General features: G+C 48.9%; 1 protein-coding gene across 4 annotated transcripts in view; it reads right to left on the bottom strand.

Annotated features, from left to right (window-relative positions):
* The window catches only part of PDE4DIP (phosphodiesterase 4D interacting protein), a 97,527-nt gene extending 89,096 nt beyond the window's left edge, over positions 1–8,431 (bottom strand). For 3 of the 4 annotated variants that reach the window (XM_079981004.1, XM_079981007.1, XM_079981003.1), the window contains exons 1-3: positions 8,382–8,431; positions 6,930–7,168; positions 5,605–5,715 (exon numbers count right to left, since the gene is read on the bottom strand). In XM_079981004.1, coding sequence (XP_079837130.1) covers positions 5,605–5,715; positions 6,930–7,168; positions 8,382–8,412 — 381 coding nt within the window. In that variant the 5' untranslated portion in view covers positions 8,413–8,431. The remainder of the gene's footprint in view (positions 1–5,604; positions 5,716–6,929; positions 7,169–8,381) is intronic. The other variant, XM_079981005.1, reaches the window with a different exon arrangement.
* Between the last annotated feature and the right edge of the window lie 12,488 nt (positions 8,432–20,919).

Below are 20,919 nucleotides of genomic sequence, written 5' to 3'. Positions count from 1 at the left end.
AGGTGCTGCCCATGGCCATGAGATCTCACCGGAAGAAGCCACTGCAGGACCCTGGCTGGGGCACCTGCGGGGACATCACCCTGTGGATTCTGACACCTGAGGTGGCTGCTTCAGCCATCCTTATGACTGGGCTGGCCCTGGGGGCCCTGCAAAATCTTTAAGTCCAGGGTCTTAAATTGCCTAACCCTATCGTGGAATCCCAGTCCTGGGCCAGGGCTGCAATATCTTAAAGAATCAGGGGAACAAGACTTGCTGTCCAGACTCCCAACATGTTCATTCAAATGAACTGCCATATGCGGTGTGATAACAGAGAAGGCCCTACTCTGCCCTCTTGCACAGTAAACTTTGGCTGTTGATGGAACTGCTAGCAGGACCAAAGAGTTGCTTCTAATAGACAAGCCGCCCTTTAATGGTTGGATTTAATTTTAATATAAAGGTAAAGGTACCCCTGCCCGTACGGGCCAGTCTTGACAGACCCTAGGGTTGTGCGCTCATCTCACTCTAGAGGCCGGGGGCCAGCGCTGTCCGGAGACACTTCCGGGTCACGTGGCCAGCGTGACAAGCTGCATCTGGCGAGCCAGCGCAGCACACGGAACGCTGTTTACCTTCCCGCTGGTAAGCGGTCCCTATTTATCTACTTGCACCCGGAGGTGCTTTCGAACTGCTAGGTTGGCAGGCACTGGGACCGAACGATGGGAGCGCACCCCGCCACAGGGATTCGAACCGCCAACCATGCGATCAGCAAGTCCTAGGCACTGAGGTTTTACCCACAGCCCCACCCGCGTCCCAATTTTAATATATGAAGTCCAAATATCTGAGTACTTGAAAATATGAGGAATCCTAAGTTCATTTTCATATTCAGCAGAAATATCCTGGCATGATATTACTGGATCATAAGTGGATCATCATCATTAGTGGGTCCAACCTTTTTTTGCATCTCTCGATATAAATATTGAATCTGAAAGACAAGGCCACTTCCAATTTTAATATCAACTTTAAAGTACAGTTGTTGTATTAGAAGCAGCAGTCAAATGAAGTAACTGATAGTTTCCCCCCCAGAGATGCTATCAGTCAGTGGAGTCAAAGGCAGATGAAAGACCAACACATGTGACACGCAGGTTTTTATAAATAAGATAATTAAAAAACAAAAGAGGGGTCAATTGTGCTATGTCCCTTGTGAAAGTCAGCTTTCATGGGGATAGAGCCTGCTTCTCTTCAATCCATGCTGAACAACATTGTGTTGAGGAGACATCAAGAAGACTTACTGGGTCAGCATGTGGGCAGCTATCCCAGCCACTTTTCTTAAAGATGGGGAATTCTACTATAAGTCCAGCAGTCAGCTGTCAACATTTCACTTGAATTAATTGTCATACACGAAGGGGCCATAACTGGCACCTATCAAACTGCGTCAATATAGGAAAAAACCAGGCAATATCCTGTCTCCCCTTCCACTTTGCCTTGGTAAGTCTCTTAGTCAGAATCGTAGCTGGGTGATCTTGCGCCCCTGGCAGAACTGCACAGATTGCGCCCCTCCCCAGTCACTGACAAATTAACTCTTCTTTCCGCCTCTCCTCTAACCCCCACCCCCACCCATTCAATTCACCCTCTATTTAAAACCTTTTCTTATGAGGCGATAATTGATATTTTTATTTTTAGGTATATTTATGGACATATTTTTAAGTCTTTTTTGGGGGGGGGCTCGCCTGCACCCCTGGCAGGGACCCGCCTCACCACCCCCTAGCTACAGCCCTGCTCTTAATAAGACATTCTACTTGTATTTCTATTTACTGCTTCATGAATCACAACAGGTGCTACCTGGGCCTCTTAAAGAGTGCCATTAAGCATATTTTCAAAATGTTAGCTCCATTTTGACATTGGAATTTGACCTCCATAGCTGGCTTTGTTTTCAAAAGTCCCTGCGTATCTGTCACCATGTATGTGCCTAGCTAACTGCCTCCTTGCTGTAAGATACTTAAAAAACTGAAATGAAAGAAAGGATGCTGTGAAAACCAGCCTCCTCTACCTGGTGAGACTTGTCCTCCTTGTGGTGGTCCAGAGGCCAGGTGCCAGGCAGATTTTGGCCCCAAGCTCTGGTCCTCATTGCACCCCTGTTGGGACTAGAACTAGTAGAGCACCGTGAATGCAATCTTAGGTTTAAGTGTTGTTTGGTTTGATTCAGAGGGCAGAGGGCAGAGGGTCCCAACCTATTCTCCAATTTACTGCCTGCAAAGTTTCTGAGATGGAATAATATATGGCACTTTCAAGCTGCCTCCAACCAGGCTCCATCTCCATCTGAAGAGTGCGAATCCCCCACAACATCTGACACGTCCACACAGGCTTCTCTCATGCACCGCCTTCATTCCATTACAACTTTCCACATCCATTTCTATCAAGTTCTCTGGCAAACTAAACAGATATGTACACTTGCTTTGAGTGAACACCCTTTTGTGGGTAGTGAGTAAGTCAAACACCACTCCCTTAGAGTCTGGTGACATGCCTGACTAAGTTGCTCTAAATGCTGGTTTTTAAAGTTTTCCACCTCCAAAGAATTTTTTCCTGTTGACTCTTCTGCTGAGGAATCACAGCACATGGCAGAAGATTGGGGGTATGTTGTAGGCTAGGGTACACCCTTGGTTAACCCGGAGCACTGGCAAGGCTCCCTGGCCCTTGCCGCCACACCAAACAAATGGAGTGTGTGCACTAGAAAGTCATCACATTCTCCTGCAGCTGCACATTGCAAAAGAAGGTTGACAGTGGTCAGCAAGCTGCTTTTCAGATAAGCTTCCCACCATTTCTGACACTCACTCTGAGAAAACCCTGGCAAACTTCAGAGAACCACCAAGTCTTCCTTCAAACACAGTTTGAAAACCATTGTTTAAAAATATTGTTGCATATTCCCCTCTTCTCTGAGCAGTAGAAAAGTTTACAGGGTTGGGGAAAAGTACTGGAAATGGACCTAAAAGTTTATTATGAGGCATCTTGTTTTTGCTGGTTGAGAGATTGGATAACATTTGATAATACAAATGTATTGGATTTAGAGGGATTTGACGCGTATTTGTGGTACAATAAGGTTAAAATACATAGAGGTTTTTTAAATCACACTATTGGCGCTGTGGGTTAAACCACAGAGCCTAGGACTTGCCAATCAGAAGGTCAGCGGTTCGAATCCCCGTGACGGGGTGAGCTCCCTTTGCTCTGCCAACCTAGCAGTACGAAAGGACGTCAAAGTGCAAGTAGATAAATAGGGACCGCTCCGGCGGGAAGGTAAACAGTGTTTCCGTGTGCTGCTCTGGTTCGCCAGAAGTGGCTTAGTCATGCTAGCCACATGACCCGGAAGCTGTACGCCGGCTCCCTCGGCCAATAAAGCGAGATGAGTGCCGCAGCCCCAGAGTCAGTCATGACTGGACCTAATGGCCACAGGTCCCTTTACCTTTACCTATTAGGAAATCATTATACGAGGTTTGGAGTAGATACAAAACATTGTTAGAATGCAAAACGCCATGGTGGCTTTCTCCATTGGAAGCCTTTGCAGTAAAAAAGAAAAACATGGGAAGTGAATGGGCAACATACAAAGACCTGTTACTCGAAGTGGATAATAAACTAAAGGTAAAGCCATTTGAAGAACTGAGAGAAAAACTAACTGACTGGTTGCAGTATCACCAATTGCAGGATGTATTCAGAGAAGACAGCACAAGTACTGGGTTTGGTAGCACAAAATCAAAAATAGAGACTGAAATGCTGAGTAGTAAAAGGAAAATACTGTCAAAAATGTATAAGCTGTTATTGGATTGGCACACAAAGGATGAGGAGGTAAAAAGTGTTATGATTAAATGGGCCCAGGATCTGGGACATAATATTGATTTTGAAAAATGGGAAAAATTATGGACCAAAACAATTAAATTTACAGCGTGTATGTCACTCAAAAAAAAACTTATTGAAGATGATGTATCGATGGTACATGACACCAGCCAAACTTGCAAAAATGTATAGAAATCAAGATAAAAATTGTTGGAGATGTAAGGAGAAGGAGAGGAATTTCCTCCATATGTGGTGGACGTGTACTGATGTGAAAACTTATTGGGACATAATTTACAATGAATTAAAAAAGATCTTTAAATATAATTTCAGTAAAAAACCAGAGTTATTTTTGCTAGGTCTAATTGGAGATGATTTTTTTTTTTTAAAGATGTGAATACTTTTATGTATGCCACAACGGCCGCAAGGATACTTTTGGCTCAGAAATGGAAATCACAGGAGATTCCAACATTGGAAGAATGGCAGAGTAAGATGGTGGAATACGTTGAGTTAGCAAAGCTGACAGGGAAGATCTAGAATCAGCACGACGAACTGTTTCAAAAGGATTGGAGCAAATTTATATTATATTATATATGAAAGAATATTGTAAACATCTGAAAACGTTTGTAGCTTTCAGCTGAAATGTTTTGTAATGACAATATAAGGAACTGATTTACATTTAACAAGGGGAAATATAAAAATTAGAGAAGGTAAAAAAGTGGTTATAGAAATGCTAAGATTAAAGTAAATATATGTGGAAGTCCGGAAGAGGGGTGGGAGGAGGTTGATGCTCTGGTAAGAGCGAGGTTTGAGTTTATTGATGTATGTATGGATATTGTGATTACAAAAATTGAAAATGTAATAATAATTTTTTTGAAAAAAGGAAACAGATATAATTTTTGAAACACTTGCTGTTACAAATATATGGGTGACAAGTAGCAGTACTTCTCTGTACGGCAGTATCCCTTTCCCCAAAGCAGCAGCAGACCCTTCAAATCCTTCCTCCTCTGATATTTCTGACCAACAACCAAAAGTCACACTTTCCTCTCCTTTGGATACATTCCAATGTCCAAACTTTCTTTCAGCATCCGCTCATGCAGATGGAATTGACCCATTAGCCAGGAACCCCCAAGAATCAAATCCATAAATCAAGCACCTTCCACAAACAAATCTTTTAGAGAAACCCATCTGCTTGCAACTATTATCCTCACAAGATGAGTTTCAATTGCCCAGATACTTCATTTTTATATTTCGATGCTATACATTATATTTCGATGCTATACATTCTGTTCTGTTGTCACACAGTATTTTATTCTCCAGTGCTCATGTTTTCAGAATTCTAAGTTTGGTGCACATTAACAAAGTTGTCTGATTGAATTACCAAGAAGAACATAAAAGACTATTATACTTAGTGCTGCAGTTTGTTCACAAAGTGAAAAAACACAAACTCTGCAGGTTCACCAGCTATCTCTGGAGGGTACGTGCAAATTTCTCACCTCTTCTCGTGTTTTCCACGAGGCTCCCCACACCCCCCATATTTCAAAACCCTCCTCCAGGCAGTGATAACTAGCAGTGAACCCCAGACGACTCCTGTCAGAAGGACAGACTCCAGCCAGAGCCCAACTTCTAAGTGACACCATGGCAGAACTGCCAGCCTAGGCAGCAGCCCAACGCACTGAAGCATTGTTAGCTGCATGAAGTGACTTTTCTTCAGTTAAGTAGAATAGAAGACTCTTGCCCAGCTCTGCCTCCAGGGCCAAACAAGCTCAGACTCTGCAGTCCCCAGGCCCTGCAGGGCTGTTTGCTCACCCGTCTGTGGACGTCCTCCCCGCTGGCCTCATACTTCTGCTGCATGCGCTCCTCCAAGAAGTAGATGCGCAGCTTGAGGCTGAAGTTCTCCTTCTTCAAGTCATTGAGGTGCTGAGACAGAGTACGGTAGCCATTAGACATGGTGGGCGATCCATGGGGTGGAAATCTCCTCTCACCCCTTTTACTGCAGTAACATTGTGAAGCCAAGAAAAGAGGGGAAGCCCAGAGAAATGGGCTACAGCCACAAGGCCTGGGATGCCTATGGAGACATTGGGATGAGCTCAAAGCTCTGGGTGTCAGCTGCCCTTCAGCTCTGGGGCTGCTGCTCAACTCTGGGGCAGAGTGCAGTTCCATTTCTTTTTTTACCTCCAGGAGGTATTTGAGGAATCCTTGGCAGGCGCTCATCCTGCATGAACCCCTTCGCAAGTGGTGTAATCTGAGACAGGCTGTGGAGGGATCTGCAGCCGTCCCTCACCAACTGCAGGAGATTAGCAGCTCCGAGGGAAACAGGGCGACTATGGCAGCCCCGCTCGCTGCAGAGGGAGACAGAGAGATTGTGCCTGGGCCAGGTGTGGGATGAGTAACATGATCAAGGCACAGCACGATGGGGAAGGAGAGGAGAACCCCCTCAAATGCCACTGGAGATCTGGTTCCATCATATAATCCTGCATCTGAGGAAAGGAAAGAACTCTCCTCTCCCTTCCCTTCATGGGCCTAGTGAGCCCTAAAATTTCCAAGGCTCAGGTGGACCTCCAAACAAGGCCTGTGACCAGGGTTGCAAACCTTGCCAGTATTTCAGTGGCCCAGCAACTAATATAAACTGTCAGGTGAGCAGTAGTGAGGCCTGAAGAGCCAGAAAATCTGCAGTTTCCTTGGTTCCCACTCAAATACACCAATATTGTTCCACCCTTCCAGGTTAAGATTCATTCCACAAGGTATGGGGTGGGGGGCAGAAATGATTAAAGCTTCCTCTAGGCTGCTGCTATACTTCTCCCCACCTGGCAGTCAAACCATGCTGACCTCTCTGCAAACTTGGCAGACATTCTATTAGAAATTTGCAGGAGGATTGTACATTTGGGAAAGGACTGTGATGTATTTCGCAGGATAGCTCAAATCACAATAGATTCTGCTTGTTGCATAAGAATCCCATCGTCCCATTAATCAGTGCTGGAAAAATGCAATATCTTCAAAACAAAAGCACTTCTACCTGGAGGGGAGAGGGATTTTTAGTCTTGCTGTTTCAGTCCCAGTACAGGGAATTTCCAACGGACTCGGGGACAATATGTGGTTTGACTGTTTGGGGGCCATGCTTCCAGACTGCTTACCTTTTCAAAATCCCGCAGCGTTTGGGTCTGTGCTGTGGTGCTCTCGTCAAAGGCTCCTGGGAGGCGGCTCTCGACAAGGGCTGTCTCCAAGCCACTCAGAACTTTGGGCTGCACCTGCGCCATGGAGCAAGCCACACCCAAGTCCTCGGTGCTGGGCGTCTGCAGCAAAGGACCCGTGTTGAAGAAGCTCAAGATCTGTGGCTGGATCTGGCATCTCTGCTGCGTGGTATCAACAAAGGCTGGGGAGCAGCAAAGAGAGAGGTGCATTCAGACCATGGGGATCTCTGCGTCACAGCAAAACTTCATCACAACACCAGACAAAACCCTAGAGCACTGGCACTAGAAAGCCAGGAGATCAGAAGCGCATTCTCTTGCAAGTTCCTCTCTCATGCAGTCTACTTAAAATGGAAGGTACTTTCTGGCCAAGGCAGGGGTTACACAGGAGTAGGGTCAAGGGTTGGCATGGCTGGGCATCTGCCAACGAAGAGTCCCCTGAACCTGCTGCCTTGAGAAGGAGCCAACATTTGTTTCACACTTGCATTACAAAGACAGGAAAACAAAGAAAGAACTCATAGGAATGGAGGATGGAGATAGCACAGCACTGAACAAGGTATGAAAAATGGCAGTAGATATGATCCAAGCCACACAGCACCTTCCCTTTAAGTGGTGGTGGGGAGGGTCATCAGGGGAGAAATATAACTAATGGGGAACATGATAGAGATTCATGAAAAGTATGCCTGTTGATAAGGTGAAAAAAGTATCTGTAGAACTCTTGAGTTTCCCAAAGAAATAGAATCAGATTAAGGGCTGACAAAACAAAGTCATTTGTTTCTTTTTTACATAATGCATTAGTAATTTATGGGATCTGATGCCACAAAATGGCTTTAAAATTTACTAGACACTGAGGCTGACAAATGCACAGAGGTCAATTGTGATCCTGGCTAAAGCCACCAAGTTTGGTGTCCATGTACCAGGGAATTCCAGCTGGGGGGGGGGGGGCAGGACTGCTGTCATCATGCCATCCTGGTCCAATTCCCAAAATCATTTGGTTGGCCACTGCTGGAAAAGGATCTTAGATCACTTGATTCATCCTGCAAGCATGTTCTCCTTATACTCCTATAGAGACAGGGAGGCAGGAAAGGAGCTACAGGGCCTTTTTAGGGATGGCCTGTTCCACAGAGTGGTCCACTGGCCTGGAATGCTTTTCTTACAATATGTTGCATGTTCTTCAAAACCCTCATTCCTATAATGAAACTCCCTTTGAGGAGCAGTTTATTCTCCTTGTCGGCTGGGGTGTGCTGTCTTATAGGAAGCCATAGATGGCAGGCTTCCACAGGTCTCACCAGGCCAGAAAGGGTGCGAGTACCAGCAAACGGCACTGGCAAGTCTGGCTTAACCCCACAGAGCTAGAACCAGCAGATCAAAGCATAGCCCAAGTGGGGCAGACCTTACCCATCATCACGTGTCCAGTTCTAGGAACCATCTTGCCCTTAGACTCCTTCCTGCACAGAAAACGCATTGGCAAATGTAAATGAACAGTGTTCAAGCTCATGGAGGCACCAACAGAGCAAAATTTCCCTTCTTGCAAAGTTTGCTCACAAATCACATTAATTCAAGAAATCCCCTCACATTTTATCCTAAGTGTTCAAACATTACGGCCGTGATAGTTCATTGGCTATTTTGTTGCTCCAGTTCCTTCCCTTCGGGCTAATAGGCTGCTTTTGAAGACTAATTTTGCCCCTGGGGTGGTGATGGGGAGCAGTCCTGCTTGGGGGAAACTTCTGGAAAATGGCACATGAAGAGGAACAGCCTCTTGCGCCAGAGATTCCAAACCAGCAGCTAAGAGAGACAGAAAGCATTCAGATTGCCAGAAACGTTCATGGAGTGGGTGTTGTCTGCCTCTCACCTGCATTCAGGGCTGACCCACGAACGCCCTCATGTCAAGGAAAGTGTGTCCAGAACCCTCTGCCACTGGAGTCTCACCAGAAACAGGACTTACTGTTGAGAGTTTATGTTTCAGGGCAAAACTATCCAATTATCACTTTCTGGAACTATTTGAGAACTGGAACAGAGGCATCTTTGGAAATTCATCTTTATCTAAATTTTGCTAATGCAATTTCTACTACTGCCAAACTTTACATGTCTACCTAGAAGTAAGCCCCATCGAGCTCAGTGGGACTTACTCACAAGTAAGTGGGTATCCGATTGCAGCCTAAATAGCACTACCTTGGACAAGTATAACTTCTCAGTTTCAAATTAAGTTTGTTAGTGATTACCATAGACCAGGGGTCGGCAAGGTTTACTGGGCATGGTCTATCAACAGCTGCCGGTGGATGAGGCCACAGCAGAGGCACAGCCTATTGTGACGCACAGAGGAGTGTTCAAGGTAAAGCAGCTGCAATTTGGTGTCAGTGTGGCACCAGGCACATTCCAGAATCTAATGGACTCTCTCCTTAAAGGGATTCCTGGCATCACCCCCTTCTTTGATGATGTGTTGATTGCCGGGCCCACGCCAGAGGAGTTTGAGGACCGCCTCTGCACCGTTCTGCACTGTTTCCAGACAGCGGGTCTCAAGTGAAGCGGGAAAAGTGTATACTAGGAGTGCCTCAGGTGGACTTTCTGGGATTTATGGTGGATGCAGAAGGGGTCCACCCAACTGGGGACAAGGTACAGGCCATTTGTGATGCCCCAGCACCCAAGGGCAAGACTGAACTTCAGGCCTTCTTGGGACTATTGAACTTTTACCATGCCTCCCCCCCATAAGGCGATGGTAGTGGAGGCCCTACACAGACTCCTGGACAAGCGCGGCCCCTTGAGTGTGGGGCCAGTGCCAGGAAGCCACATTCGAGGCAGTCAAGGACTTGCTCATCTCAACCTCGGTCTTGGCACACTTCGACGAGAGGCTGCCGGTGATGCTAGCCTTACCCTACGGAATTGGCGCTGTCCTCGGACACCAGCTCCCGGATGGAAGAGAGGTGCCGGTAGCATACTTTTCCCAGACACTCGCCACAGCCGAGTGGAACTACTCGCAAATCGACAATGAGGGTCTGGAAATTGTGAAGGGAGTAAAAAAATTCCATGATTTCTTGTATGGGCAGCCCCTTACCGTCGTGACTGACCACAAGCTGCTGCTTGGTTTGTTTGCCCCTGAAAAGCAAACCCCCCAAGTGCCAAGTCTCCTCGCGTCCTCAGGTGGTCAATTTTCCTTGCCGGCTACCAGTATGCACTGATTCACCGCCCTGGGAAGGTGATAGGCCACATGGACGCCCTCAGCAGGCTACCACTACCAGAAACAGGCCCCGACCCAGCACCCGCGCAAGAGGTTATGAGCCTGGATCTGCTTCCCGACCGCCCCATTCAGGCACAAGAAGTTGCGCACCATTCCAAGAAAGATAAGGTCATCTCCCGGGTCCTGGACTGGGTGTGGAGGGGATGGCCCAGCAGCAGCCCCGGGCCAGAATTCGCAGGCTACACAACCCATAAACATAAACTGTCAGCCCACAAGAGGTGCCTGTTATGGGGCAGCAGGGTTGTCGTCCCCCATCCCCTCTGCAAAAGGGTCCTCACAGCCCTACACGAGACACACCCAGGGGTAGTGAGAATGAAGGCCCTCTCCAGGAGTTATGTGTGGTGGCCGGGGATTGACAGAGAGATAGAGGCCGGGGTCAAACACTGTCAGGCCTGCCAAGATTCCCGCCCAGATCCCCCAAGGGCCCCAGTCCAGTCCTGGGTGTCCGCCCGAGCACCATGGTCACGCCTGCACGTGGACTTCACTGGCCCCTTTCAGGGGAAAACAGTCTTCATAGTGGTGGACTCCTACACCAAATGGCTGGAAGTCGCACTGGTACCGTTCACTTTTATGTCCGCAGCCATCCGGGTACTACGCAGGCTGTTTGCAACCCACGGGCTCCCTGACACTCTCGTCTCAGACAACAGAACCGCATTTATGTCAGGAGAATTGCAGACCTTCACAGCGCAGAACGCCATCCGCCACATCTGCTCGGTGCCATTCCACCCTGCCACCAATGGCCAAGCAGAGTGCATGGTGTGGACCACCAAGGACACCCTCCGCCGCATGACGCAAGGGGATTGGGAGTACCACATTGCCACATTCCTTCTAGCACAGCACAGCACCCCCAGCTCAACGACTGGCCAGAGCCCCGCTGAACTATTAATGGGCCGGCGTCTTGCAATCAGACTGGACTGTCTTCACCCCAACAGAGCTCAGGATGAGGTGGTGGTGGGGGAAGGCAGGAACCCCCGGACTTTCGTGGCCCAGGACCCAGCGTAAACAAAGAATTTTGGGGCAGGCCCGGCGTGGGTACTTGCCACAGTCACCGGGGTCACTGGCCCCGTGTTGTACAAGGTGCTAACGGATGGGGGGCAATGCTGCCACTGCCACTGCGACCAGCTACAGCAACAATTCCAGGGAGAAAACCAGGAGGAGGACAGGTCAGAGGAGTCCCAAGGAAACAGTGGGGCAGTGAGGCCCATAGAGCAGGAAGGGGAGGCAGAATCAGTAAATACAGAGAGGACCCGTGAGGCCGAAAGGACACCGGAACCAGAGCCAAGACTGAGCGAGCCGGTTGCGCCAGACCAAATGGCCCCACTGCAGCAGCCAGCATCCTCGGAAAATGAGCCAGAACCCGAACCCCTGACTAGGGAACACCCCCAGGCCGCAACACACACGTAGGCAGCCGGCGTACCTTGAGGACTATGAATGCAACCTCCTGGGCAGGACTGGAACTTAGAGGGGAGGAGTTCAATAGAATCCAAAATGCAGCAGTCTGATCGGTCCTAGAACAATAGGATCCAGAATGCAGCAGTCTGATTGGTCCACAGGAGCCACCCAATCCAGCTCCAGGTGGAAGTTAATCTGCAACCTGATTGGCCTACAGGAGAATCCCGGAATTAGCCAATCACGTGGGGCCCATTGTGTAAATAATGTATATAAAGCAGACATTCTGGGGGAAACTCCATTCCTCCTCACCACTACGAGCTGAGCATGAAATCCACTCTTGACTCCGAGTATATTTTAGCTGCCAAAAGGTCAGCAGCCAGATGAGAAAGTCAGGATGGCACCTTCTGCAGAATCAATTTAGCTCCATTAGATGCTCAAATTCCCTGCTTTTCACAGAAGAGCAGTTAGCTGCCAAGGAAGCAGGAGAAATGCAGTCATCCCTGGGGAGAGATGCTCCGATGAGGTCGGGTTGCAATCAATAGGGACATATTTTGTGAAGCAGGGCAGGGAGAAGCCCTTAAACCATGATCTGAATACTTCACCCTTTTCTAGATGACTCTGTGCAACCCAATGGCCAGGCTTCCCTTATCGTAAGGTGACGGAGGGCAGAAGGACTCCTTCTTGCAGAGGAAATTAAAGTACGGAGTTGGCATGAGCAAAGAAGTCAGGAAGCCTGACTGTTATGGGATAGCTCCATAAAACACACCCACTGCAACTGTGATACATTACACAAATAGGGAAATGTTGACTTATGCAGTTTCACAATTTTATTTTGAAACAAAATTAAAAAATTCCTTCCAGTAGCACCTTAGAGACCAACTAAGTTTGTTATTGGTATGAGCTTTCGTGTGCATGCACACTTCTTCAGATACCTGCCAACCTAGCAATTCGAAAGTACGTCAATGTGCAAGTAGATAAATAGGTACCACTCCGACGGGAAGGTAAATGGCATTTCCGTGTGCTGCTCTGGTTCGCCAGAAGTGGCTTAGTCATGCTGGCCATATGACCCGGAAGCTGTACGCTGGCTCCCTCGGCCAATAAAGCGAGATGAGCACCGCAACCTCAGAGTCGGCCATGACTGGACCTAACGGTCAGGGGTCCCTTTACCTTTACCTTTAAGGTGCTACTGGAAGGATTTTTTTTTACTTTGTTTTGACTATGACAAACCAACACAGCTACCTACCTGTAACTAATTTTATTTTGTTATGCTGCAGAATCTGGAATTATGTGTATTTTGTATTTCAATACTTTAAAAATATTAGATGTTATAGGAAAGCACAGAGGTAATAGGAAAATGAAGAATCATTGAGGGCTTTATTGTGTACAAAGAGGCTTTCCTTTTTATCTTTCTCACATCCTCTGAAATTCTTGTGCAGAGCTGTCCTCTTTTCCACATATCAGGAAGACCAATCCTATCCTTTTGCTACAAGCCATTATGTCAGGACTAACATCAGCACCACACAGATGCCGTCCTATGGCCAGCTAGTGGCAGAGCCATCACCTCAATCGCTGCAGAAACCAAAGCAAGTGTAGCAAAGACAACAGAGAGTCCCTTCCTGACGACGAGGTCCCTGCATATCAACCAAGCCTCCATTAGCCTTCTATGGAAGACACCAACGGACATGTGGCAATGGCAGAATGCCAGAATGACATCACCCTTCCCAGCTCACATCCTGTATTCCCTTCTTACATATAAGGCGCAAGCACATTCCCAGGAATGGGCAACAGGACCTCCCACATCAGATGCCTCCCATGACCCTCTGGCCACTTCCCTTCTTTGGGAAAATTGCCTGTTTATTCCTACCTTCTACTTCCTCTATTTAACCTGCTCTAGGACCACAGGAGGACTTGAACACTTATCCTGCAACTGCCAAGTTGACTCAGGAGCCACCAGTGAGGGATCTTGCTCACAGCTTCTTTGGAATCTCAAGTGTGTAATGTCTACCAGACCATCCTTAATCATGTGCTTGTTAATATAATCAAAGAACTCTTATTAATATAATCGGAGTACTGAGGCAGGAGCTACTTTTGCAGAAGCCATGCTGATTCTTCTTCAGCAAAGGTTTGTTCTATATACTTAATATATATATTTTAAAATGCACCCCTTATTTTCAACTTTGGGGGGAGCAAAGTTTGTACTCCTTTTTGTTCTCTTTATTTGGACAATACTTCCATTTTCTGAAAGACCTTTTACAGGGGCTGCAAACAGCTTCCTTGACTCTTCTTATTAACTACACTGACATCCCTCCCCAACCTTTGATATATACTGCAGCTAAGTTTCTTTTATCATTGTTTTGAAAAACCTGCAAGCATCCTGGAGAAAATGTGACACTTTTGAAAAACCACACAGAAGAAATACAAACAACCTACAGGATAACCAGACATAAACAATAAAGAGGTTCTTACCAGTTGTAGAAGAGGGAATTTGGCATGGTGTGCCTTGTCATACACCTGTCCCAAACCCCTCTTTTATATAACTGTTCTAAGCACGAGGCCCAGATCTTCTTCTCCTTTGCACCTGAGAACTGCAACCAATGCCCTCCCCCCGGCCCCAAATATAACCCCATCAGACTTTACTGGGTCAGTCCCAATTTTGATGCCATTCTATGTTTTCATGAATGAATCACTTTAATAAAGGAGGAGCCAATACATATCAAAGTTATTATAAAATATAAAATAAGCATGGGGATGGAGTTGACAGGCAAAAAAACCACATATTTATCATAGAATGAAGAAATGGAATGACAATAAGATAAGACTAAATTAAACTGAAAAAGAACAGGACTGATTTATTACTTATAGATGAGAATCAAATACATAAATATAGCATGGAGGCTAAACAGTTCAGCAAAAAAAGTTGCCAAGAAGGATTTAAAGCTTATGGCACATAATAAAATGAACATCCTTTTCAGTTTACTTGATAAAATGCTGCCTGCCATATGAACAGTATTTAATTATTATTTTAGCATTTCCAACTACTTTCCACTTAAATGTCTACAAGACAGCTCACAACAATATATACACTAAAAACAATGGGTAAGCACAGAAAACAAAAATTAGTGAGAGTGCTAAGCAGCATCCAAGCCGCCTTCCTGTCCTTGGGGGTCACTGAATGGGCCCCTGCTTCACAGGTGAAGGTTTTTTAGGGGGGGTCACAAATAAGCTTTTTCATTCTGTGCCTTCACTGTGAGGAGGGAGTTTCACTCTGGGTGGGGCTGGTGAATCTTTCTCCCTGAAGAAATGGGAAAAGCACCCCTGGAAGAAAAGCCTTGCCTCCAGCTGGGTTCCTTCACTTGGTTCAAAGGACGCCTCTGACGCCTCCTCATCCCCCAGCAAATGGGGCCCTTCTCCAGCAGAGCCCAGCCCAACGCCTCCTCTCTGGGGTGCAAGCCCTCCCTGGATGCTCCCTGCCGCTGTTCCAGGGGGCTTGAAATGCAGCCTTTCCGAGGGATGGGCTGCGCCAGGGCAAAGGAGCCAGCTGTCCCAAGGTCTTCTGCAGATGCTCTTCTGTGACTGTCGGGCATTAAGAGTCACAGCGCCAGCAGCTCAGGCCACAAGGGAAGAGAGTTGTGCAACCCAGTAAGAGATGCCCACTCACTGCAGGGAACCCTAAAAGGCACAAGCAGGAAGAAGCCCACAAAGCACACCAATGTCTATTATCACAAATGGGGAAAGCCCTACTTACCCCTTCTGCCAGCCCCCTTTGGCTCAGGTCATGGACTGGTGATGAGCCAGGAAGAAGACATGGAGAAAGGGCTTCCCGCCAGACCTGCCTGGCTCACCGTGAGGCCCTCCCTTTGCACAGGACTTTCTTCTTGCAAGAAACTAAGCGGGAGGGAAGCCTGAAGCAACACACACAGGCATGCAGCCTGGAAGGGAAGGAAGTGCTGCCTGCAGAATCCAGAGGCTGAGCCTCCCCAGTGACTGCCTGGCACCGTGAAGTCAGCAGCCCCAGGCAGGCAGAGGTGGAAAAGCAGCAGGCAGCTCCTTGGGTCAGGCGGAGGAAAATAAGAAAAAGGCTCTTCCTGCTTTATCTAAGCCCAAACGGCTGGGCACTGACTGGCCAAGGGGCTTTTGACCACTTTAACATCACAGAAAGCCCTGGGTGAGCAGGCTGAATTATTCAGCTCCTGGTAGATTCAGCTTTAAAGACTGCTGCCAAGAGCCCCAGTGTGGAGAGGATCCTTTTAGAAAATATCGGATGAAGCCTGCCACTGCTCTTTCCCTGCCCTCTTGTCCTCTGCAGAGAGACAGCTGCTCCTCTGGGCTCTGGGGAAGGGGTTCTTCTCAGTCTCAGCTGCATTTATGGCTCCTGTGGTCCCGCCCTGAACCGCAGAAGCATTACAGGCTAAGTGAGATTTCAAAGGGCAGAAGACCATTAGTGAAGTTGCATCCTCAGAAAGTGACTGGGGGGCACAAAATAGCTGCTCCATGGGAGAAGATAAGTGAATCAGTCTCCCTGAAAATTAGCAGCACAGGCTGAAATTCGGGGTGGAGGGACCATGAGGGTGGGGTTGCTTAACCCTTTCCTTCCTGAAAAGAGCTCCGCTACCAGGCTCCCTTCTGGCTTAAAAGGGGAAATAACAGCGGCAGCTGGTGGGTGCTGGACCTGGTAGGGCAACTAGGAGGTCATATAGGCAGGGGTGGTGGAAAGGGGAAAGTTGCCACCCAGAACTGTTCACAAGGGTCGCCATAAACGCCCAGAGCTATGAGAAAAGGTCCTCCTGCTTCTTCACTTCTAGACCTACTTTCCAGAATATGGAGTAACATTGTGGGACATTTATTGGATCTGGGAGAACAGGGTAAAAGCCACGGCTTGGCCCTCAAGTGAGGCCTTTGGCCAGTCATTGTCTCTCAGCCTCACCTGCCTCACAGGGTCATTGTGAGGATAACATGGGAAATGGGAAACCAGGAGGGCCACCTTGAGCACTTTGGAGGAAAGGTGGGGTATAAGGGGAAAGGAGTCATAGAATCATAGAATTGTAATGTGGGAGGGGATCCCAAGCAGCTCAGCTGGTCCAACCCTCTGTGATGCAGGCATCTCAACTACAGGAGAGCCCACAACCTCTAAACAGTACCACCAGAAAGCTCTTCCGTATGTTCACTTGGACTCTCCTTTCTTGTATAGAGCATTGCAACAATCTATTCTGGAAGTTACCAGAGCATGGTGTCACCACAGCCACGTCTTTCTAAAAGGGGTGAGAGATGGTGAAGCAGTCAGAGCTCGAAAAAGGCCCTCCTAGTCACCAAGGCCACCAGCTGAATCCAGTAACATCCCCAAGTTGCGAATCTATTCCATCCAAGGGAGTGCAACCCTGTCCATGACCAGATGTCTCTCCGCTTCCTGGGACACTAAAGACCTCCATCTTTTCAGGATTCATTTTCAACATATTGCCCACATCCAGGACATCAATGCCTCCAAGCACTGGTCTGATTTGTTTGCACAAAGTCTGCAGAGAGTTTGTCCACCTTTGGTGCCCACCCAGCACTCAACTCTCACCTGTGGTTCCTAGCAGCTGTCGGCACGAGACAGCGGACACACCCCGGGAAACGGCATTGACTGGCCAGCTGAAGCAGTTGAGGGAAGTTGAGGGGTCTGAAACCCTTGGTGAGTTAGGGATTTCCATGAAGGCCAAGAGAGGACCCAACAGTCAAGAAGGTGGTTTCTGCACATGCTGTAGAGGGAAGTGAGGAGCAGATCTAGGAGAAAGAACACTCTGACCTTAAACCTTTGCTGCCTTGCAGGACATCTCCAGGAGAAGAAACGCTCAGGGGTCAACCCTACACAAAACTGGAGCGGAGACCCTAAGACGCTTAGATGGCTCCCTGTATGCCTCCTTCCAGCAACCCCTGCAGTCCACCTGGTGCCAAACATCTTGCTCCGCTTTCCTTTGGGCCCCCGAGAGAGGGGGTTTGCCATCCCGGCAGCCCAGGACCTCAAGACATAGCCCCCCGGCTTGCATCCCAGGGAGGTCGCACGCCCTTGTCTCTCCAACAACATTCTGATTTGTTTCCAGGGAGGTCAGATCCTGCCTTGAGCAACTATTACCCCGCACAGTTTCCAGGGCATTTTCTCCTCCATCTCCTTACTGCAAAAAGTCTGATTATGAGGGGAAGGGGGTTTGTTGTATAAGAGCCTGCAGTCAACTTCCACTGTGCCGGATGGGGGTGAATTCCACCCCAAACCACCAACCATCTGGCTGTGCCTGTGAAACGGGGTCATGAAGCCGGGTACCAGCTTGGGCGCTTCCTGGGATTTTCTTTCAGGTTCACACGCCGCCGCCCGGGAGCCGAAGCCCCGGGAAGAGGCCGAGCGGGGGAAGAGGCCACCATCCCCGTGCGCCCCTCTCGGGATCCCCCTGGCGCGCGGGCGCAGCAAAGAGCCTCCGCGGAAAGGGAGCGCGCGGCAGCCCGAGAAGAAGAGGCGCGGGGGGGGGGGGGAGTGCCGCTGGCCATGACCATTGTACCACACGACCCTCCGGGCGGCGCCAGGCCGAGGCTGCCCAAGGCCGCCCGCTTCCTCCGGGGCGCCCTCTGCCCTTGAGCAAGGCCCCGGCCCCCGGGGCTGCGCTGTCTGGCCCGCTGCGCGCTGGAGCTGCTCCGCCCCAGGCCCGGGGCGCCCCCAGGCCGCCGCCGCCGCCGCCTTCCCTCCGCGGCCTCGCACCCTCCGCCGCGCCGCCACCCCGAGCCGCCTCCCCGCGACGGCGCGTACCTGCTCCCTGCGGGATGCCGTCGCCCAGCCGCGCGCTCCCGGAGCCGCCTCCAGCTGACCCGCGCGCGGCCGCGGCGCCGTCTCGGCGGAACGAAGGGGCTGCCGCAAGGAGGACCGAGAAAAGGAGCGCATCTCTGCCGAGAGACAGAGGACACCTTCGGAGCAGCCGCAGAAAACGAGCCGGGCGTTTGCCAGGTCGGCGGGATGCGAAGCGCCTTGCGCTGCATCCGTCCCGGGGCGCCTCCAGAAAAGAGTTTCCTGTGCCAGCACACAAGGTTTTGCAGCAGCCACGTGAGGACATGAAAATACAACAAACAAACAAACAAGCAAACAAACAAAACACATTTATGGTTTTGGTTTTTGGTACATTTAATACGATTTCCCACTTGAGAAGTAAAAAATAACCATTTTACATCTGCAGCCACTGCTGGTATAGAAGCTTGCCAGCACATTTGTCTGTGGGAGAATCATGGCATCAGAGAATGGTAGAATTGGAAGGGATCCAAGGGTCATCTAGTCCAACCCCGTGCGATGCCGGAATCTCAGCTAAAGCGACCCTGACGGAGGGCCATCCAACCTCTGCTTCGAGGAAGGGGAGTCCACCACCTTCCATCCCACTGTTAAACAACGCTTACAGACAAAAAGTTCTTCCTGATGTTGAGTTGGAATCTCCTTTCTTGTAACTTGAAGCCATGGGTTCGAGTCCTACGCACCAGAGAAGGAGAAAACAAGCATGTTCCCTCTTCCATGTGACAGCCCTTCAGATACAATATTGGAAGGTGGCTCTCCTATCCCCTCTCGGTCTCCTCCAGGCTGAGCATATCCAGCTCCTTCAACCGTTCCTCATCAGGCTTGATCATCTTGGTCGCCCTTCTCTACATACGTTCCAGCTTGTCAACATCCATGGGTGTAAGGGGGGGGCAGCTGCCCCTCATCAAGTAAATAAATAAAAATACTGAATTAACTGAACAATTGTGACACAGATAACTCGGTTCTGCCCCCTCCCAACATAAATCCTGGCTACACCCATGTCACAGCCTTCTTAAATTGTGGTGACCAGAACAGGGCATAGGACTCCAGGTGTGGTCTGACCAAGGCAGAATCGAGTGGGGCTATTACTTCCCTTGATCTGGACACTAGACTTCTGTTGATGCAGCCTAGAATACAATTGGCTTTTTTTGCTGCTTCATCACACAATGGACTCATGTTCAGCTTGTAGTCCACCAAGACCCCAAGGTCCTTTTCACATATACTGCTAGTCAGCCAGTGGTCCCCTGGCTGCCCCACTGCTTCTGCTGCCACTAGAACCACCCCCCTCCATGCAGCATTGTTGTGAGAAGATAAGTGACAATGGCTTGCTCTCCTTTTGCCAAGTTTCAGCAAGGGGGGGGGGCAGGGGACACATTCCTGTTTCACTTCAGGTGGCAAAGTGGAGTGGGCAGGCCCTGGAGGCATGGGAGAAGCCAGAGGAGCCTGGGAGATGTGGCTCAGTAGATTGTGGTCCTTTTCTTCGCATCGCAGTGTCTTGGATTCTCACGCCACGTTCCTACATGTGACTCTTCTGAGCATTCTAAACCTTTCCCAGTATAGCCTGGGATTATTTAGTAGGCGATGCTGGGGACTGGAACTGGGAATTCCACCGTCTGCAGACAAAATGGGCAGATCCTCCTGGAAGGCATGGACAGTGAAGAGGTAGCTTTGTTGCCTTCAGTCCCAACCACTAGGTCAGGGGTCAGCAACATTTTTCAGCCGTGGGCCGGTCCACTGTCTCTCAGACCATGTGGTGGGCCAGACTATATTTTTTTTTGGGGGGGGGGATGAACGAATTCCTATGCCCCACAAATAACCCAGAGATGCATTTTAAATAAAAGGACACATTCTACTCATGTAAAAACACGCTGGTTCCCGGACCGTCCCTGGGCCAGATTGAGAAGGTGATTCAGCCGCATCCGGCTGCCCCTGTACTAGGCATTCTGCAACCTACTTTCTTCCATGGATCTGTTCGGGTGGAGATGTTAAAGCCGTATCTGGGGTGTATGTGGGGAGTTAGCGGAGGGCTAGGGCCTCTGGTGGGGGACACCTTGTGCTCCTTCTGCAACAGTTTGCCCACCTTGGATCCCCATTCTGCACGCAGCTCCTAGAAGCTGTCTGCAGCCACAGCAGCCACACCCCGGAACGGCCCCATTGTCCCCATTGTCTCTCGAAGGAGGACAGCAAATCCCTCTTCATCTCGGATGATGAACTGCTTCTCCTACTAAACCTTTACTGCCACCTAGCGGCTGATTCTCTTATGTAAGAATGTACAATGTTCAGAATTGGGCTATTATTTTATCATTAAAAACTTTGTAATAAGATTAATAAACATTTTAGATTCAGACACATAATAATATTTTTGTTCCCTGGCTAACAATATTTGTCACATAGAAAATTCCTGGCAAACCACGACATCTACTGAAGGACATGCACAACCCAATTAGATGTTAGAGGCAAAGGAGACCATTTTCCAACTCTCTCTCCTTCTGTCTGTCTGTCTCTGT

This window comes from Podarcis cretensis (genome assembly GCF_951804945.1).
Source record: "Podarcis cretensis genome assembly, chromosome: 6".
In the NCBI taxonomy this organism is placed as follows: Eukaryota; Metazoa; Chordata; class Lepidosauria; order Squamata; family Lacertidae; genus Podarcis; species Podarcis cretensis.
This window is presented reverse-complemented; position numbering and strand designations above follow the sequence as displayed.